Source organism: Glycine max, chromosome 20 (genome assembly GCF_000004515.6).
Source record: "Glycine max cultivar Williams 82 chromosome 20, Glycine_max_v4.0, whole genome shotgun sequence".
Taxonomy (NCBI): Eukaryota; Viridiplantae; Streptophyta; class Magnoliopsida; order Fabales; family Fabaceae; genus Glycine; species Glycine max.
This window is the reverse complement of record NC_038256.2, coordinates 10,674,893-10,692,057: the sequence shown is the minus strand read 5'-3', so window position 1 is coordinate 10,692,057 and position 17,165 is coordinate 10,674,893. Positions and strand designations below refer to the sequence as shown.

At 35.4% G+C, this 17,165-nt stretch overlaps 1 protein-coding gene across 1 annotated transcript; it reads left to right on the top strand.

The window, feature by feature from the left end:
• The first annotated feature begins 5,142 nt into the window (after window positions 1-5,142).
• Window positions 5,143-5,481, top strand: LOC106797616 (uncharacterized). Its single transcript, XM_014772441.1, has one exon. The coding sequence runs from the start codon at window positions 5,143-5,145 to the stop codon at window positions 5,479-5,481; it is 339 nt and encodes a 112-aa protein (XP_014627927.1).
• Window positions 5,482-17,165: the final 11,684 nt, after the last annotated feature.

Below are 17,165 nucleotides of genomic sequence, written 5' to 3'. Positions count from 1 at the left end.
TTATAATTCCTTGGCATCATCAAAATAATTCTTGAAGCTTTGCTTCTACAATGATTAGTGAATTTTAGCTATGGTTCAGCCCACTAATCCAAGATCAAGTCCAAGATTCTCCACTAAGTGTGCTTAGGTGTCATGAGGCATGTAAAGCATGAAGGACATGCACAAAGTGTGACTATATGATGTGTCAATGGGGTGTAGCAAGCAAATGCTCACCTCCCCTTCTAAAATTTAATTGGATTGGGCTTCTCCCAATTCAATTAAATTTATTTCCCAACACACACATCAAATATTCACTTAATGCCTGTGAAATTATAAAACTACCCCTAATACAAAAAAGTAGTCTAGGTGCCCTAAAATACAAGGGCTGAAAAATCCTACATTTCTAGTAAAATGACTTTCCTTCTTAGCTAACCTCTTGGAGGAGACACTTACCTGCTTACACTACTCCTTAACCATTAATGGTTGTCCTTCTTCTTGGGGGTAGATTTCTTCACTAGATTCTTCCCCTTTTGCTTCATTGCTTTCACTAGAGGAAGGTGAAGTAGTAGCCTTATCTTGGCTACTATAAATGTCTCGGACCCTCATAATCATGGTTTTCTTGGTGGGGCATTGAGAAGTAATTTCTCATCTTCCAAGACATTTAAAGCACTTTATAGAGCTAGTCTTCCCTTGCATACTAGCCTCAGGGGGTTGCTTTTCTATTGTCTTCCCCTTATCATCTTTGGGCTTAGAAGGTGCTGCCCCTAAGATGCCTAGACCTTGGTCATTCTTTGGATAAGAGTGAGAGCCATATGATTTTAAAGTAGACTTTCTTTTACGTTTTTGCTTTACCCTTATTTCCCAATCTAAGTAAGCCTCTACATTGTCCTTCCCATGGAAGTATGGGAGGTTAATATTAGCCTTTTGAGGCTTTCTTTCATTTTCTCTCCTATGGGAGTGAGGTCTAAGATGTGATCTATGCCTTCCTTCATAATAGTCACGAATTTCTTCACTTAGGCTCTTGCAAGAGTTATGACTACTATAGGAGGCATGTTTTTCTTTTCTTAACTCTTTTGGTATTTTCCTTCTTTCTTCTTCCCTTATTTGTTCCCTCTCATCTTGATTTATTTTTACCCTCTCTTTTCCTTTTACTTTTCTTTCTAGTTTTTCTTTCCATAACTTGAGGGAACTCAACTCATCTAAGATTCTAGATAAAAGGGTCCTTATGACTAGTACCCTCGCCATTAACACTAGATGAATGATGACTCATGTTGGTTCCTAAGTTGTGGTTCTTTCTTATTGGGGGTTTGAAAAAAGGTAAAAGCTAGGGTTCCAAAAGAACTCAAGATAAGCGGGATAAGCAAGAAGAAAGTATTATGCAATAACAGGATAAGCTAGGTGTGACTAGTAATGAAAATAAGCTATGAAAGTAAGCAACAAATTAAAGTGAAAGAAATGTAAACTAGGCGTTTCCTAAGAGTGTTTGGATGACCTCATTTAAGGTTCCCAACAAAACACTCAATATCCTAAGGAAAAATTGCCTAAAATTATTACACACAAATGGAAGTAGGGTGACCTATTGGAGGCTCCCAACTTACTTCCAATGAAAGGCCTTTTTGTTACAAAATTTGAAAGCAATGAAGGTAAGTAAATTGTCAATTACAAAATTACAAAAAGGTCCTTAATTTTGGTGGTTGTTCACTCTTTGGTGATTCATTTAATTTGGAGTGCTTCTTAGTCCAATAGCTTTTAAGGTGGTTGGCCCCTTGCTTCTTGACTCAAATTCTTAAAGGGATGACACCAATCCTCCTTTGCAATTCCCTATATGGCAACTCACAAACAAGGAAACAAAGAGACAAGCAAAAACCAAAGACCAAAAAAAATGAAATGAAAGCTAAACCAATAGAGTTTTATCAAGACAAATTTGCAAGGATTATTCAACAATTAATGCAATGACAAGCACATAAAAGCAAGCTAGGACTCAAAATGAAACCTAGAATAAAATAGCAAGAAACCTCTAGTTTTGGAACTTGTTTTCACACTAATTTTCAATTGAAATTTTAGAACTATGATTGGTATAAAATAGACACAAATTATAGAACAAATTTCGAGCCAAAACAACAAGCACACTTCCCTTTCACTTTTTTTTTCTACAATGATTTTCCTACCAACTTGTGTGATTTTTCGTATTTTTTCCTTCTATCCAAATCACTTGTTTTTTTTTATAATTTTTTTTCCAGATGTCTATAAAATTCAGTAAAACTTTCTGCTAAAATTTGCAATGACCAATTCCCAGTAATTTTTACAAGTACGTATGTTCAAGCTGCCAGCACCAGCGATTTCAACCTAGAAATCAAGAGCAGTGTTTATGTTGCTTAAGGCTAAGATAATTACAATTTATGTTTACTTATGCTCAAATGTCTTGAATAACACAATTCAAGAGAGCTTAAAAATTATTTTGATTCACAAATCCAGCCACATCTCAGCACCACAACTCAATTTCTTCATAGGCGTCATATAGGAAACTTAGAAAACAAAACAAAGTCCAACAACAAGACTACTTCTAGGAATTGATTTAGAACATGTTATGAACTAAATAACATGCATGAATTAGACTCAAAATTCAAAAGATAGGCTAAGAATGACAAGAATACATGAACAAAAGTAAATTTAGATCTAAAGGTTCAACAGAAGAAGATTATGACTGCAAAATGATAGAACCTAAAATCAAAACAAAAACATGATTCAAGAGTAGATCTATAAAATTTGAACCATAGGAATGCAAGAACAAGTGTAGATCTAAAATTTAATCGGTTTATTTTTTTTGAATCTACTCTAAACAGCACCAAACCACAAGACAATGGAGGATATACATGGAGAATAAGATGAAGAACAAGGAATTAAAGTGATTTGACCGAACAAAAAGATAGAGGAAGCAAAAGAACATCACCTAGACGAAGATGCTCTTGATAGCACATGATGTAGCTCCATGTGGAGCTTGTAGGCCTTGGATCTTCTTCATTAATGGAGTCATTTTCTTCTTATGATGAATGGCAGTGGAATAGAGATGGAAGAAAGATGATTGGAGGCATCACTTCAAGGAGAAGATGAGCAGAAGCTCACCACCATAGGAAGCCATGGATAAGAACTTGAAGGTAGAAGAAGATGAGTGGAGGGAAAGGGAGAGAAGGGGCACAAAATTTTGTGCCTCAAATGAGGTCTAAACTTTGAAGTGTAATTCTCAAATGATCAAAGTTGAAAAAATGCACACACATGGCCTCTATTTATAGCCTAAGTGTCACACAAAATTAGAGGGAAATTTGTGTAAATTATGCAAGCTTTGATGGTGTCGAGAAGAAATCACATGTTTGTCATCATCAAAAAGGGGGAAAATGTGAATGTATGTATACATGATTTTGATGATGTCAAAAGAAGAATCAAACAAGGCTTATTTGCTTCAAGATTAATACAAGATTGTTTCAACAAACAAAGCCTTGATTCAAGATTTCTTCAAGATCAAGCCTTGCCTCAAAACGAAAGGTTTCAAGTCATCCAAGGCACATGTAATCGATTAGCAATACATGTAATTGATTACCAAGGCACATGTAATCGATTACCAATGGTTTGAAAGTGTGTAATCGATTACAAATCATATGTAATCGATTACCAGAGACTCTGAACGTTGGGAATTCAAATTTTAAATGAAGAGTCACACTGTTCAAGAAAAATAACTTTTGTGTAATCGATTACACTAATGATGTAATTGATTACCAGAGAGGATTTTCAAGGAATATCGCCAACAATCACATCTTATCATTTGGATTTTGAATGGCCATCACTTGGGACGAAATTGGCAGAGAGTTTTGCTAATTCAAAATGTCTTATCCTCTCAAAAGGAAATGAGAAAGATTCCAAGAGAACTTCATTGCCAAATGCTCTCTCAAAAGAAACTCTTGGGAAAACACTTGCAAATCCATTCAGAGTTTCTCCATAGACTTCAATTGTAATATCCTTCTCTTAAAGAGAGAATTCTTCTTTCTTTCTTCTCATTCAAAGAGACTGATTAAGGGACTGAGGGTCTCTTAAGTTGTATGGAATGTTGAACACAAGGGAAGGGTTGTTCCTGTGTGGTTCAGACTTTGTAAACGGTTTTTTACAAAGGGAGTGGAAAATCTCAATTGGGTTGCTTGAGTACTGGACGTAGGCACGGACTTTGCCGAACCAATATAAAGCTGTGTTTGCATTCTTTCTTCCCTTATCTTATTTATTTTGTTACAATCAATTGTGTCTTGCATGTTTAAAGAACATTATTAAATTGATTGGTGCTTCTTCTGCATTCTGAGCCTATCTCTTTTAGAAGAGGGTTAAAAGTTTGTTAGTGGAAAATTAATTCACCCCTTCTTAAGATTTCTGAGGCCACATTACCAACAATTTGAATTTCTATTCAAATTTCACTTGAATTTGAAATTGAATTTGTGGAGCCAAAATTTCACTAATTATAATTAGTGAATTTTAGCTATGGTTCAACCCACTAATTCAAGATCAACTCCATGATTCTCCACTAAGTGTGCTTAGGTGCCATGAGGCATGTAAAGCATGAAGGACATACACAAAGTGTGACTATATGATGTGGCAATAGGGTGTAGCAAGAAAATGCTCAACTCCCCCTCTAAAATTTAATTGGATTGGGCTTCTCCCAATTCAATTAAATTTATTTCCCAACACACACATCAAATATTCACCTAGTGCATATGAAATTACAAAACTACCCCTAATACAAAAAACTAGTCTAGGTGCCATAAAATACAAGGGCTGAAAAATCCTACATTTCTAGGGTACCTTACCTATATTATGGAGCCTTAAATACAAGGCCCAAGAATAATGAAACAATAATCTAATATGTACAAAGATAAGTGGGCTCATACTTAGCCCATGAGTCCAAAATCTACCCTAAGGCTCATGAGAATCTTAGGGCCTTCTCTTGCATCTCTGGCCCAATCTTCTTGGAGTCTTCTATCCAATGCCCTTTAGGGGTAGGATTCCATCAGAACCGCTTACCGAAATCTTTTGGGGATGTCTCCCTATAGGATGGTTTTTGGTAAGGCATGCCACCTTCCGGTGGAGATTGAACACTGTGCTTATTAGGTGATGAAGGGTTTTAACATGGCATTTGATGAAACGGGTATGGAAAGGAAGCTTCAATTTCAAGAACTTGAGGAGATATGCTTAGAAGCCTATGAGAACTCTAATATTTACAACGAGAAAATGAAGAGATTTCATGACTCTAGGATCCTTAGGAAGGATTTCCATATCGGCCAAAAAGTGCTCTCGTTTAACTCTTGCCTCAAGCTTATTTCCTGTAAACTTCGATCTAGATGGGATAGACCTTTGGTTATTACTAATGTTTTCCCCCATGGTGTATTTGAGATTAAAAATGAAGTTACCGACAAAGTTTTCAAAGTGAACGGTCACCATCTCAAGCTTTTTCATGAGAGCCCTTAAGTGGAGGAAGAATTTATGGTGGACCTCTCTTTGGTCTTGCCAATTTTATGTGATGATGTGCCTTGACAGACACTTGAGGAGTTTCCTTCCCTTTTCTTTTATATGTTGTCTCTTTGTTTGCATTTCATTACATGCTCACGTTGAGGACAATGTGCATTTCAAGTGTGGGGAGAGGGTTTAGAAAAAAATCTGTTTGTTTTCTTTATTTTTGTTTTCTATTTTTTCTTTGCTGTATTTATTTTTCTGTTTTTGTATTTTGTTTAAGTTTTTGTGTTTGTATTTATTTTCTATTTTTGTTTAGTTGTATTCTATTTTATTTATTTTCTATATCTGTATGTTGTTTCTGTTTTGTTGTTGTTTTCTATTTTTTGTCTTGCTGTATTTGTTTTATTTTGTTGTTTTACTATTTTTACATGCATAAAATAAAAAAAATACAGATTTTACAGTTGCTATTTTTTTGATGTTTTTTTGTTGAATTTAGACATTTTTTCATGTTTTTCATAGGATTTCTAACTTGTGTAAATTGTGAGAGATGTATCTTTTTTTTAGTTGAAAGGTTTCATGCTTGATGTGAATCATTTTTGAAATTGTGGAAGTGATAAGTAGGCTTGGAAAAAATTTGAGGTGGATCATGTGTGATAGAATGGTGCCTTGTGAGTTTTGGGATTTTGTGGACGAATTGCATTATTCCATTCATGCTCTTTCATGTGTGATTTCACCCTTGTGCTAGATTACTCTAGGTTTTGCCTTGTCTCTTTTGTCATTCCTTGTTGCACATGCATTGATTAAGATGATTTAGACCTTCTTTCTTTTAGCCACTAGCCAAATAAGCTTACCTTGCATTGATATCCATTGTCACCACCCTCTTTGAGCCTTTAACTCCTTCTTTCATTTTATAGCTCATTACAAGCCAAAAAGTGGAAAACCATGTTTTCCTAAACTATAGGGAGAAAAGGGACCTTGGAATTGTTTTGAGAGTGGGTTTCAAACAAGTGTAGGGGTACTTTGCTTTATAAAAGTTCTTTTGTTTTTGTCATTTCATTGCTTGTGACTTGTTGAAAAGAAAACAAAAAGAGAAGAATACAAAAGGAAAAAAATTAAAAGAAAAAAATAAAAATAATAAAGAAAAGAGAAAAGTTGGGAGCATAAATGCAAAAGTTCAAAAAGAAAAAAAATGTAAAACACAAAAAAAAACAGAGAAAAAAAATGAATGAAAAAATGTGTTGTGGTTCATTTTCATTCTTGTAACTTCTTGTTATTTTAATTTTGTTGTTCTCCACTTTATTTCTTTATTTTTAACCCTATTTTTACTTGTTGACTTACTCCTCATTGCCCCTCTTTTCCCTTAGTTTTAGCCTAAATATTCTTCTCATATCCACCTTTACCTAAGTCATACATTACAAACCAATAAAAGTCCTTTCGATCTTTTGATGCATGTGTATTTCAAGTTGAACGGATTAGAATCTTATCAAAATTTGGATGTGCTAGTTACATGTGGTGCATGAGCGTAAACACAAACCCATACAAATTTGGTAAGGTTGAGTGTTGTTCCTTGAGAGATTTCTATCACCATGGTACATTCTTAATTTTGACTTGACTACTTGTCCACTTTGCATTTTGTGATCATGTGTTCACGGATTGCTTGTTACCTTGAGACCATTATTCCTTTTTCATTCTTTCTCATTTTTGTGCATTTTAGGATTCACTGAAAAATGTGTGCCTTGTTCGTACCTTCTTTTAGTCGTGATTATTTTTTTTAGTTTGATTTCTTTTTCTTAGTCTTTCTTTTACTTTTGCCAAAGAGTGCAAAAGATAAGGTGTGGGGGAATTTGATCGAGCATTTGTAGTTTAGTATTTTTTATTCTTCTTAGCTCAATTGACACCTCTTTGACCCTTATTTTATCACTTTAACTTAGTTTTGGTCTTAGGCAAATGATTGAGCTTAATTGATAATTATGGCTTATTTTTGGATTTTTGTGCTTACTTGATCTATCTGCCTTGTTTAGGGCCTATAAGATACTACAAAACTTCAAATGGATCATGTGAGTAGTTCCTGGAAAGCTAAGAAAAATATCTTCAGTTTTGTAAAAAAAAAATAAGCTTGGGCCAATTCTGCCATTTAGAGGGTCAAATTGGGGTTGTAAGTCAGAACTTTTGCACTTGAATAATTGGGTTGCAAATTTGGGGTTTGTTTTGGGTAATTAGTTTAGTTAGGTAGATTAGATGGGCCTAATCAAGGCCCATCCCTTCCTTCTAAGTAGTAACTATATATGTTAGTTGAAGTTAGTTAATTAGTTACTTCATTTTGTACAAAAAAAAAAAAAATTAGTTACTTGTTGTGCAAGCTTTATGATCAATTTTATTTTTCTCTTTTTCTTTCAACTATTCTTCACTCTTCTTTTTTTTTTGTTCTTCCTTTTTCTTGCACAAATTTCGTGACTCTTCTACTGATGATGATGTTGGAAGGCTAAACACTCAATCAATCAAAGGATCCACTCCAAGCAAGGTTAAATTTGAGTTCTAGTTAGTATTTTTAATCTGTGTGAATGTTCATATTTTTCTTCAATCCTATTTTCGATTTTCATGATTATGAATATGCTTAGGATTGAAAATGAATTAGGTTATGGATTACTTTCTTAATTTCGAACCTAATCGCAAATTTTTTGGATGATATTCGAACCTAATTTGCGATCTCAAAGAATTTAGAGATTCATTTGATTGAACTAACTCTAATGACATTGATTGAACCTTCACAACTTAATCATTCTCTGTAGAACTGTAATAATTTGATTTGTATTGGTTTAGTGAATTGGATTGATGATTTCAAATTTGTTTGTGCAATTCTGTTTTTGTTTTGCAACTAAAACTGTGTTTCGATTTAGATTTCGCATTTTTGTTCCGTGATTTTGCATTTCTTTTCAATGCCTACAAACTATTCATTGAAATTCTCCTTGTTGTTTATAAGTGAAATAAAGTAGGAATCATATTGAATCGTATCTCTGAGTCGACCTAAGTTAATCATGTACTGCAAAATTTCCTAGTTTTATTTGTTTTGAATCAATTCGACAGACGTTATTAACTCTCCATCTCAAGGATGAGTGCACTTGGAGGCGGCGAATACTCAATGTGATCAAAGGCATGAATCACTTCCTTGGGTATCCTGATTATGCGTGAACGCCTACTAACTTATGTTGGGGTAATTTCCTCACCGGGATGGGTGTTAGAGATGACTGCTCTAAGTCTAGGACCTTTACGTCTATATGTATCTGTTTTGGGTAGGCCTAGGCTTCAGACTTTTACTTGTATGTTTAGTAATTAGTTTCCATTATATGCATTTTGCCTCACTCATGCACTTGGATTTATTTACCAATTTTGAAACTCACTACTTTTGTATATTTATGCACTCTTTACATATATTTAAGTAGTTTAAAGTTCAGTGCATTTCTTTTTCCTTTCGTCTAAAAAGGGTGTGTGGTTATATCCAAAAATGACATTTTGCACTTGTAAAGTATTTCAAAAACTGCATTTGTTTTTACCAAGCAATGTATCTTCTGTCACAACTTGTATGTAATAAAGAAATAGAAAGTAAAAAAAATACTCATGTTTTCTTAAATTAAAATGCTTCCTTGATTATATGGATGAACACAATTATATAAAATTAGTTTAAATTAAAGGAAAAGTGCATGGTTATTCATAATAGATTTTAGGGTGTCACAATCACTATCTAACGTGATTGGATATATTGTCTCAACCGCCTCGCTGTTGTAATCAGAGTAAAGACTGCCTTTTCCACTTTTGGATACTTGAGTTTGACACCTTGGAGCGTATTACATACAAAGTAGATTGTCCTCTAGTGCTCATCTGTTTCCAAGTCTAAGGCAACGCTTATTACCTCGTTTTCCATGGCAAGATAAAGGTAGAGGGTTTTGCCCATTTCTAGTTTCACAAGCATAAGTGGTGATGATAATGTCTCTTTTACCTTTTGAAAGGTTGCCTCACACTTTTCATCCCATTTAAACTCAGTGCCCTTTCTCATGATCCTAAAAAAGGGCAACGTGTGTTGGGAAGATTTAGCTATGAACCTTGTCAAAGTTGCTATTTGTCATGACAATTGTTGAATTTCTTTCACCATCTTAGGACTCTTCATTTCCAAAATGACCTTACACTTGTTAGGATTCACTTCTATTCCTCCTTCGCCTAGCATATATCCCAGCTCATACCCCGAAAATGCACTTGGTGGGGTTGAGCATATTGTATTTCCTTAATTTCATGAACACCTCTTGCAAGTGAGCTAGGTGCTCATCCTCTTGCCTACTCTTTACGATCATATTGTGTATGTAAACTTTTAAATTTCTCCCAATCTGCTTTTCAAAAACAAAATTCATCATCCTCTTGTTTGTGGCCCCAACATTTTTCAAGTCGAAAGACATTACCTTATAACAATAGCTTGCCTTATCTATCATGAAAGTTGTCTTCTCGTCATCTTTGGGATGCATAGGGATCTAGTTGTACTCTGAATATGCATCCATGAAAGATAACAACTGGAAGCCGATGAATTATGTACAAGTTGGTCGATGTTGGGTAAAGGATATTAATCTTTCTAGTAATGTTTGTTCATGTTTGTGTAATCAGCACACATCCTCCATTTCTTGGAATGCCTTTTCATCAAAACTATATTAGCCAACCAAGTAGTATATTTAACCTCTTTAATGAAACCAACTACTAGTAAGTCGAGGACTTGCTTTTTGACTTCTTCCCTTTTTCTGCACCCATCTTTTGTCTTCTTTGGTAGATGGGTTTTGCCTCGGGATCCACCACCATCTTGTGGTCGAACTATCTTAAATCAATTCAAAGCATGTTTGTGGGGGTGTATGCAAAAATATTTGTGTTTTCTAGCAAAAAATGAGAAATTTTTTAGGGTAGGTGAAAACTGTAACAGCTGTGCCTTTTGGGTTTTTCATTTTAATAAATAAATAAATAAAATTAATTAGGTCATAAGTTCCCCCACTATATAAATTGACCTTTAACCTAGAGCAACTTTTAAAAAAACACATTTTGTTCTCTTTTCTTCTTTTGACGCACAAGAATCCTAACAGAGCAACTGGAGGAGAAGCTCTAGAGAACACCAGAAATGCCACCATTGCTAACAGAGAATGCTTGAGCGACTACCTTGAGGTAAAGGATGAGTTACTCACGCTTGGGGATTAGAATGAACATGTGTAGGAATTCTTAGAGGATCAATTTTTGGGTTATTTTGGGATGTTTTATGAAGTTCAATTATGTTTTGTTTTGTTTTAATCATGGATTGAGTGTGTTTGATGGACCAATTGGTGTTCCGATGTGAATTTGTTGTAAAATTGATGTGTTCTGATATTGAGTATGTACCTTAGGCGTTAGGATTCTTTATAAGGAGCATAAAAATTGTGCGATAGTGGTTTTGTTAGACAAGATATATTGGCCTTTCAATCTTGTTGATTGTTTTTTTTCCTTTTTTTTTTTTTAATTTTCAGCACCGCAGTGTATACACTACACATATTGACACTTTTATTTCACAACTTTATATTTTCTTCCGCGTAGGTGACTTCTCATCATGAAATTCATATGTGCAGGAGTTATTGGATAATTGAATTTTGTTATGTTTTTTGTTTAATTTTTTTATATTTATTTAGAATGAACGATCTTGTTTGAGCCAGGATAACTTTATCTTTTATTCGAACAATTTCTACTATGATTTCACTCAGTGGATGTGAACCTTTTACTCTTTTGAATTATTTTCAATTAAATGTGTTTTCTTTAAAAACAAATTAATTAATTCCACATGGGTTTCTTTTCTTTTATTATTATGTGTTTGAAAACTTTTAAATAAATTCTGTATGATTTTATTTCCTTTTATTATTCATTTTTATTTGTGAGGGTAGAGGGTGTCACATTTAGTGGTATCAGAGTAGGTCGGACCTGTCGATCATGTGTTATGAGCTTTATGTGTTTCCTTGTGTACTCTGATGCATTGTGTTTTGTTTCTTGCGTGACATAAGATGTAATGGCAACGAGAACAACTTCTTACCGAGGCCTTGAACAACTTGGCTCAAGTTATGGCCAATCAGGGAGGCGGTGGAGGAGCAGTTGTGTACCATGGTTTAGATCGCTTTCCGAGGAACAACCCACCTACCTTCAATGGGGATTATGATCCTGAGAGTGCTGAGGCTTGGCTGAGGGAGATTGAGAAGATCTTCCGGGTGACAAAGTGTCAGGACCAACAGAAGGTGTTGTTTACTACTCACATGCTAGCTGATGAGGCAGAGTACTGGTGGGAGAACACTTGCCCACGTCTAGAGGGAGTAGGTGGTGTTGTTGTCCCATGGGGGACTGATCGAGGTCGTACCCGAATCAAATAAACATTAAAAATGCAGTATCTAGGAAGTGATCCTAGGTCGTCTCCCAATGAGCAATGATCAACCAAACGTTCATAACAGATAGTAATTAGACAGTAACGAATTGGGGGGGGGGGGTTGTTTGTTTTTGTAAATTAAACAGCAAGAAAATTTGAATTATAAAATAACAAACTTAAAACATGTTGTTTCCCCTTGTGAAGTCTCTTATCCTAGGTTACGAGAATTTATCCTTAATCAGTTCAACCACTTAATCCATCCCTAAATTAAATTACTAAGCGAAAATTAACATAAGGCTGTCATTATGTGATTAAGCAACACATACACCAATTAATCATGAACGAAACTGATCATTAAGTATGAACGTAATTTAAGCGCAGAGACAATTAATCAAGCACTAAGCATGCATGGATTAATAGCAACAAATACAGAGTAATTGGTGAAGAGGAAAAACTGATCAGAATTCAATAGTAATAACAAAACCTCAAAGAGAGCTGTGCTTGATCCTCAAGAGAAAACAATGCTGGAGACTTAGCCTTCCATTAATCAATAGAAAACGAAATTGTAGATTGAAGCAAAAATGAAATTGCAGAAAACAAATTTTATTCTACGTGAACAGTGCGCATGAACAGTAAATACTGGAATTCTAAAACCATAGAATTATTCTGCTCTCCAAAAAAAAAAAAACTCTCTAAACTAAAACTCTGGTGTTGTTATATAGGTCCTCAGCCCCAAAACTTACAAATCTATTTTAAGTTCAAGCCCATAAATAAAATAAAATTTGGACAAGATAAGATAACATTGGATGGAATAAAATCTGGACAAGATAAGATAAGATTGGATGGAATAAAATCTGGACGAAATAAAATCTAGATGAAATAAAATCTAGATAAGATAAGATTTGATAAAATAAAATTGTCTGCTCTCTTCAAGTCCAAGCCCAATTCTGGATTCAAGCCCAATTGCTTATAATTCTCCTGAAATTAAATTAAAAACACAAAATTAGTCAAGTAGGCTCAAATGATAAAACTACATAATTAATTTGATAATTAAGGCTAATCAGTAATTAAAATGGTGACAAAAAGGGTTAAGAAATAGGAGAAAATAATGACACATCAAATCCCCCCACACTTAGCCTTTTGCACTCCTGGGCAAAATCAAAAAGCAAAGCAAGGAACAAATCCAGAGACATTAAAGAGAAACCAACAAACACAAAAACAATTACATATTTCTCAATGAATCTCAAGGAATGAAAGGAATGGGCAACATCCAACATGTAGAGAGTTAAAGATTCAAGACAGTCATGAAAATCATCCAAGCATCTCAAACATGGCAAGATAGTCAATCAGCTCAAGAATGAAAAGTGATAAAGCCTCATAAGATATGCACTTTATCTCTCAAGTGTCTAGGCTACTGTTTACTCTTAGAGCACCCATGAAAACAAACACCACATAGACTTGGCAAGACTCTAAAATTGACAACCACATCACAAACACATGCATATGAGGATCAAAAGGTCTTTTAAGGTTGTAATGGGGCCAAGGACAAGGTAGAGGAAAGTATGGGATAAGTAGCTAAAACCCAAAGGAATAGAGGAGCAATAGGGAATAAGTGAGAACTAAGAAAAAGTAGTAAACCCCAAAACCAAAATTAAAAATTAAGCATAAAAAGTAAACCCAAAACAAAGTCAACCAAGTCCTCAAACCAATCCAAGTCTTCAAACCAAGACCTCATGTATTCAACTTCATTCTTTTTTTGTTTTTTTTTTTCGTTTTTTTTAACGTGAACAGTATTGAAAGCATTTGAAAAATAAAGCAATAATTAGACAATATATGTATATACATCAAGCATGGCCAAAATACATCATCAAGCATGGCCAACAAAAACATATCATCCAATGAAACATAGCCCCCCACACTTATTCCCAAAACAATTCCAAAGCTCCAAAATTCCTTAAGGGTAGGGTGAGATCATGGTTTTTCACTTAAGGCTTGTAATGAGCTTCAAAACAAAGAAAAGGGAACATAGGCTCAAAGGGGCTATTAAAGGAATTAATTCAAGGTAGGCTCATTTGGCTAGAGGCTTATAAGAACAAAATGCCTAAATCATCTCCCAACATACATGTAAAGCAAGAAGTATCAACAAGAGTCAAGCCAAGGCTATTGTGCAAGCAATGAATAGGGCAAAACCCACCGAATAAAATAGATGATGATGGCTCAAATTCTCACCAAGGGTAAATCTATCACTTACAATTCAAACTTTCAAAACTAACTTGACATGCAGAGAAAAACAATGATTTCAATTCACAAAATTCCAAGAAACTCCTATTTCAAAAACAATTACCCATTACCTGTACATAACCTATAATTCAAAGAGAAACATGCAATGTTGTACATAAAACATAAAACCAAAATAACAAAATTAACCTAGAAAACCTAACAGAATTAAACTAGAAAACCCAACAAAATTAATCTAGAATACCCAACAAAATCAACAAAGTTAAAGAACAATCTCCCCCCCCCCCCCCCACACTTAAACAACATATTGTCCTCAATGTAGCACAATCACAAGATCAAGAACAATCAAAACAATCAATAAAATTGGACAAGTGCAATAAAAGTAAAGAAGGAGACATAAAAAAAAACTCCCTAAGTCATGGCGGAAGAGAAGTAGGGTGAAGTAAGGAGGTCTCCTCCACCACTACATCCACTAAGGAGGGATTTGTGAGGAATGGTTTCAGCCGGTGTCCATTGACCTTGAAGCTCTTATCGGTGGATTCACTTTTGATCTCAACTGTACCATAAGGAAAAACATTTGTCACCACAAAAGGACCTATCCACTTTGACCTCAACTTACCACTTATGAGTCCGAGCCTAGAGTTATACAATAAAACTTTCTGTTCAACCACAAAGTCCTTCTTAGCTATCAAGCTGTCATGGAACTTCTTGCTCTTCTCCTTGTAGAATTTGGAATTCTCATAGGCTTCTAAACAGATCTCATCTAGCTCACTTAGTTGCAACTTCATTTCCTCTCCAGCCTGATCAATAGAGAAGTTGCAGGTCTTTATAGCCCAGTAGGCTCTGTGCTCTATCTCTACAGGAAGATGACATACCTTACCAAAGACAACCCGATAAGGAGACATTCCTATGGGTGCTTTGTAGGCAGTCCTATGCATCCAAAGAGCATTATCCAGCCTGGTGCTCCAATCTTTTCTGTTCGGCTGCACAATATTCTCCAAGATCCTTTTTATCTCCCTGTTTGAAATCTTAGCCTGCCCATTAGTTTGGGGGTGGTAAGGTGTGGAAATTATGTGCACGAGCCTGTATTTTTTGAGCAAGGCATACATGGATCTTTTACAAAAATCGGTGCCTTGATCACTAACGATGGCTCTAGGGACTCCAAACCTGCAAAACAGATTAGATCTAACAAAATCCACAACAACCTTAGCATCGTTAGTTCTGGTGGGTTTGGTGTCGCAACGTGCCCTTTCGCGGGCGAGCGAAAGCGAGGCTCACAGGTGCGCTTTCCAAAGGAGGAAAGATGCGCAGAGTCGCCACCAATGTTTATTTGTGGAAAACGTCGAAAAAACCGAAGGAAACCGGTCGAAATAAAAATTCTAAGTTCGGGAGTTGTATTTACGTTTGAGGAAGGTATTAGCACCTCTTACGTTTGTCTCAAAGGACAACAGCCTATTTTTTAGAATTGTGAAATTGTGTTATCTTAACTTTTATTTCTTTTTATTTTTTTGAGGTCGACAAAAGCGGGGCTCTTGCTCCTACGTACCCTCCATCAAAGAGGAAATCAAACCTACGTAGTTCTTCCTTAAGAGTGAATCAAGTGATTCTTTGTACTTTGAAAGGTGATCATTTTAAGGCGTTGGACCTTAAAAATGATCCATTTACTTGATAAGGAAAACTGAAATGATAAACTTTCAAACCCCATTTAATGACCCTTTTTTGTGGACGAGCTTGACTAGGCAAGTTGATTTTAGCCTTAGTTTCACTTTAGTTATTAGTCAATTCGATTAAGAATGAGAAATCCCAAAGAGAAAATGTCTTATTGATTTTTCGCTTTATTTTACTAAAAGGTATTTTTTGATTATTATATTATTATTTTACCTCTTTTTTTATTTCCAACGTGGTTACGGCACGACCGAACGGTCGGAATTCATTTTAACAGAAATTAACGGATGATACAATTCAAATGATCGGTGAAAATTTATTTTATTTTTAGATTAGGCGAGAAACGAATTAAATAAATGATTGAAGCACGTCAAAAGGGGGTATAGAAAGCGAATGAAAACGAGAATAAAAGTACATGAAACAAAATATGGACCACCACGGGTACATAAAATGAATTGAAAAGCTCGGTTTGAGGTACTTACCAGTTGAAGACTGAAGAAAACGAAGAACGAACGATGAATGTCGAAGAACGGTTGAAAATCTTCGCGTAATTACTCACGGAAACGTTACGGAAGCGCCTCGGCTTGGATTTTCTTCACGGAAACAATTTTCCTCAGCAATTTCGAGAGAATAAGAAGTGCCAAGAAGGCTGAACCCTTGTCTTCTTCACTCCTCCCCCTATTTATAGCAAAATAGGGGAGGAGCTTGCCACCCAGCTCGCCCAGGCGAGCAAGGTTGCTTCCTCCAGAAGCAACCGCCTTCTGGAGGAAGAAACTGGAAGGCCCAAGTGGGCCTGATTTCTATTTGTACCCCCCCTTTTTACTAAAAGCACCCCCTTTACCTTTTTTGGTAATTCTTTTTCCGTAACGTTACGAAACTTTACGAATTTTGTAACGATACTTATTTTCCTTCCGCAAGGTTACGAATCCTTACGGATTATGTACTTACTCTTTTTTAGCTTTCGAAGAAGTTACGGAAACTCACGGATTGCGCAAAAACACCTCCTTTTGATTTCCGTCACATTACGGAATTTCAAGGATCGCGTAAGCCTGCTTCCTTTTGATTTCCGGCACGTCTCGGGACTTCACATATTGTGCAACAAAGGGTGCCAAGTATCTCGAAGCGGCCAATCAAAGGTTGCATATCATCAAATAATAATCCCCGGACGAAATTAGGGTATGACATTTGGCTTCCACCCATTTTGAAACATAATCAACAACAAGGAGAATATAAACAAAACCAAAAGAGATAGGGAAAGGCCCCATAAAATCTATACCCCAAACATCAAATACCTCACAGAATAACATGGGTTGTTAAGGCATTTGCTGTCTCCATGAAAGTGAGCCGCTTACTCTCTAACAAGACTCACAAGTGCTACAGATTCTCCACACAT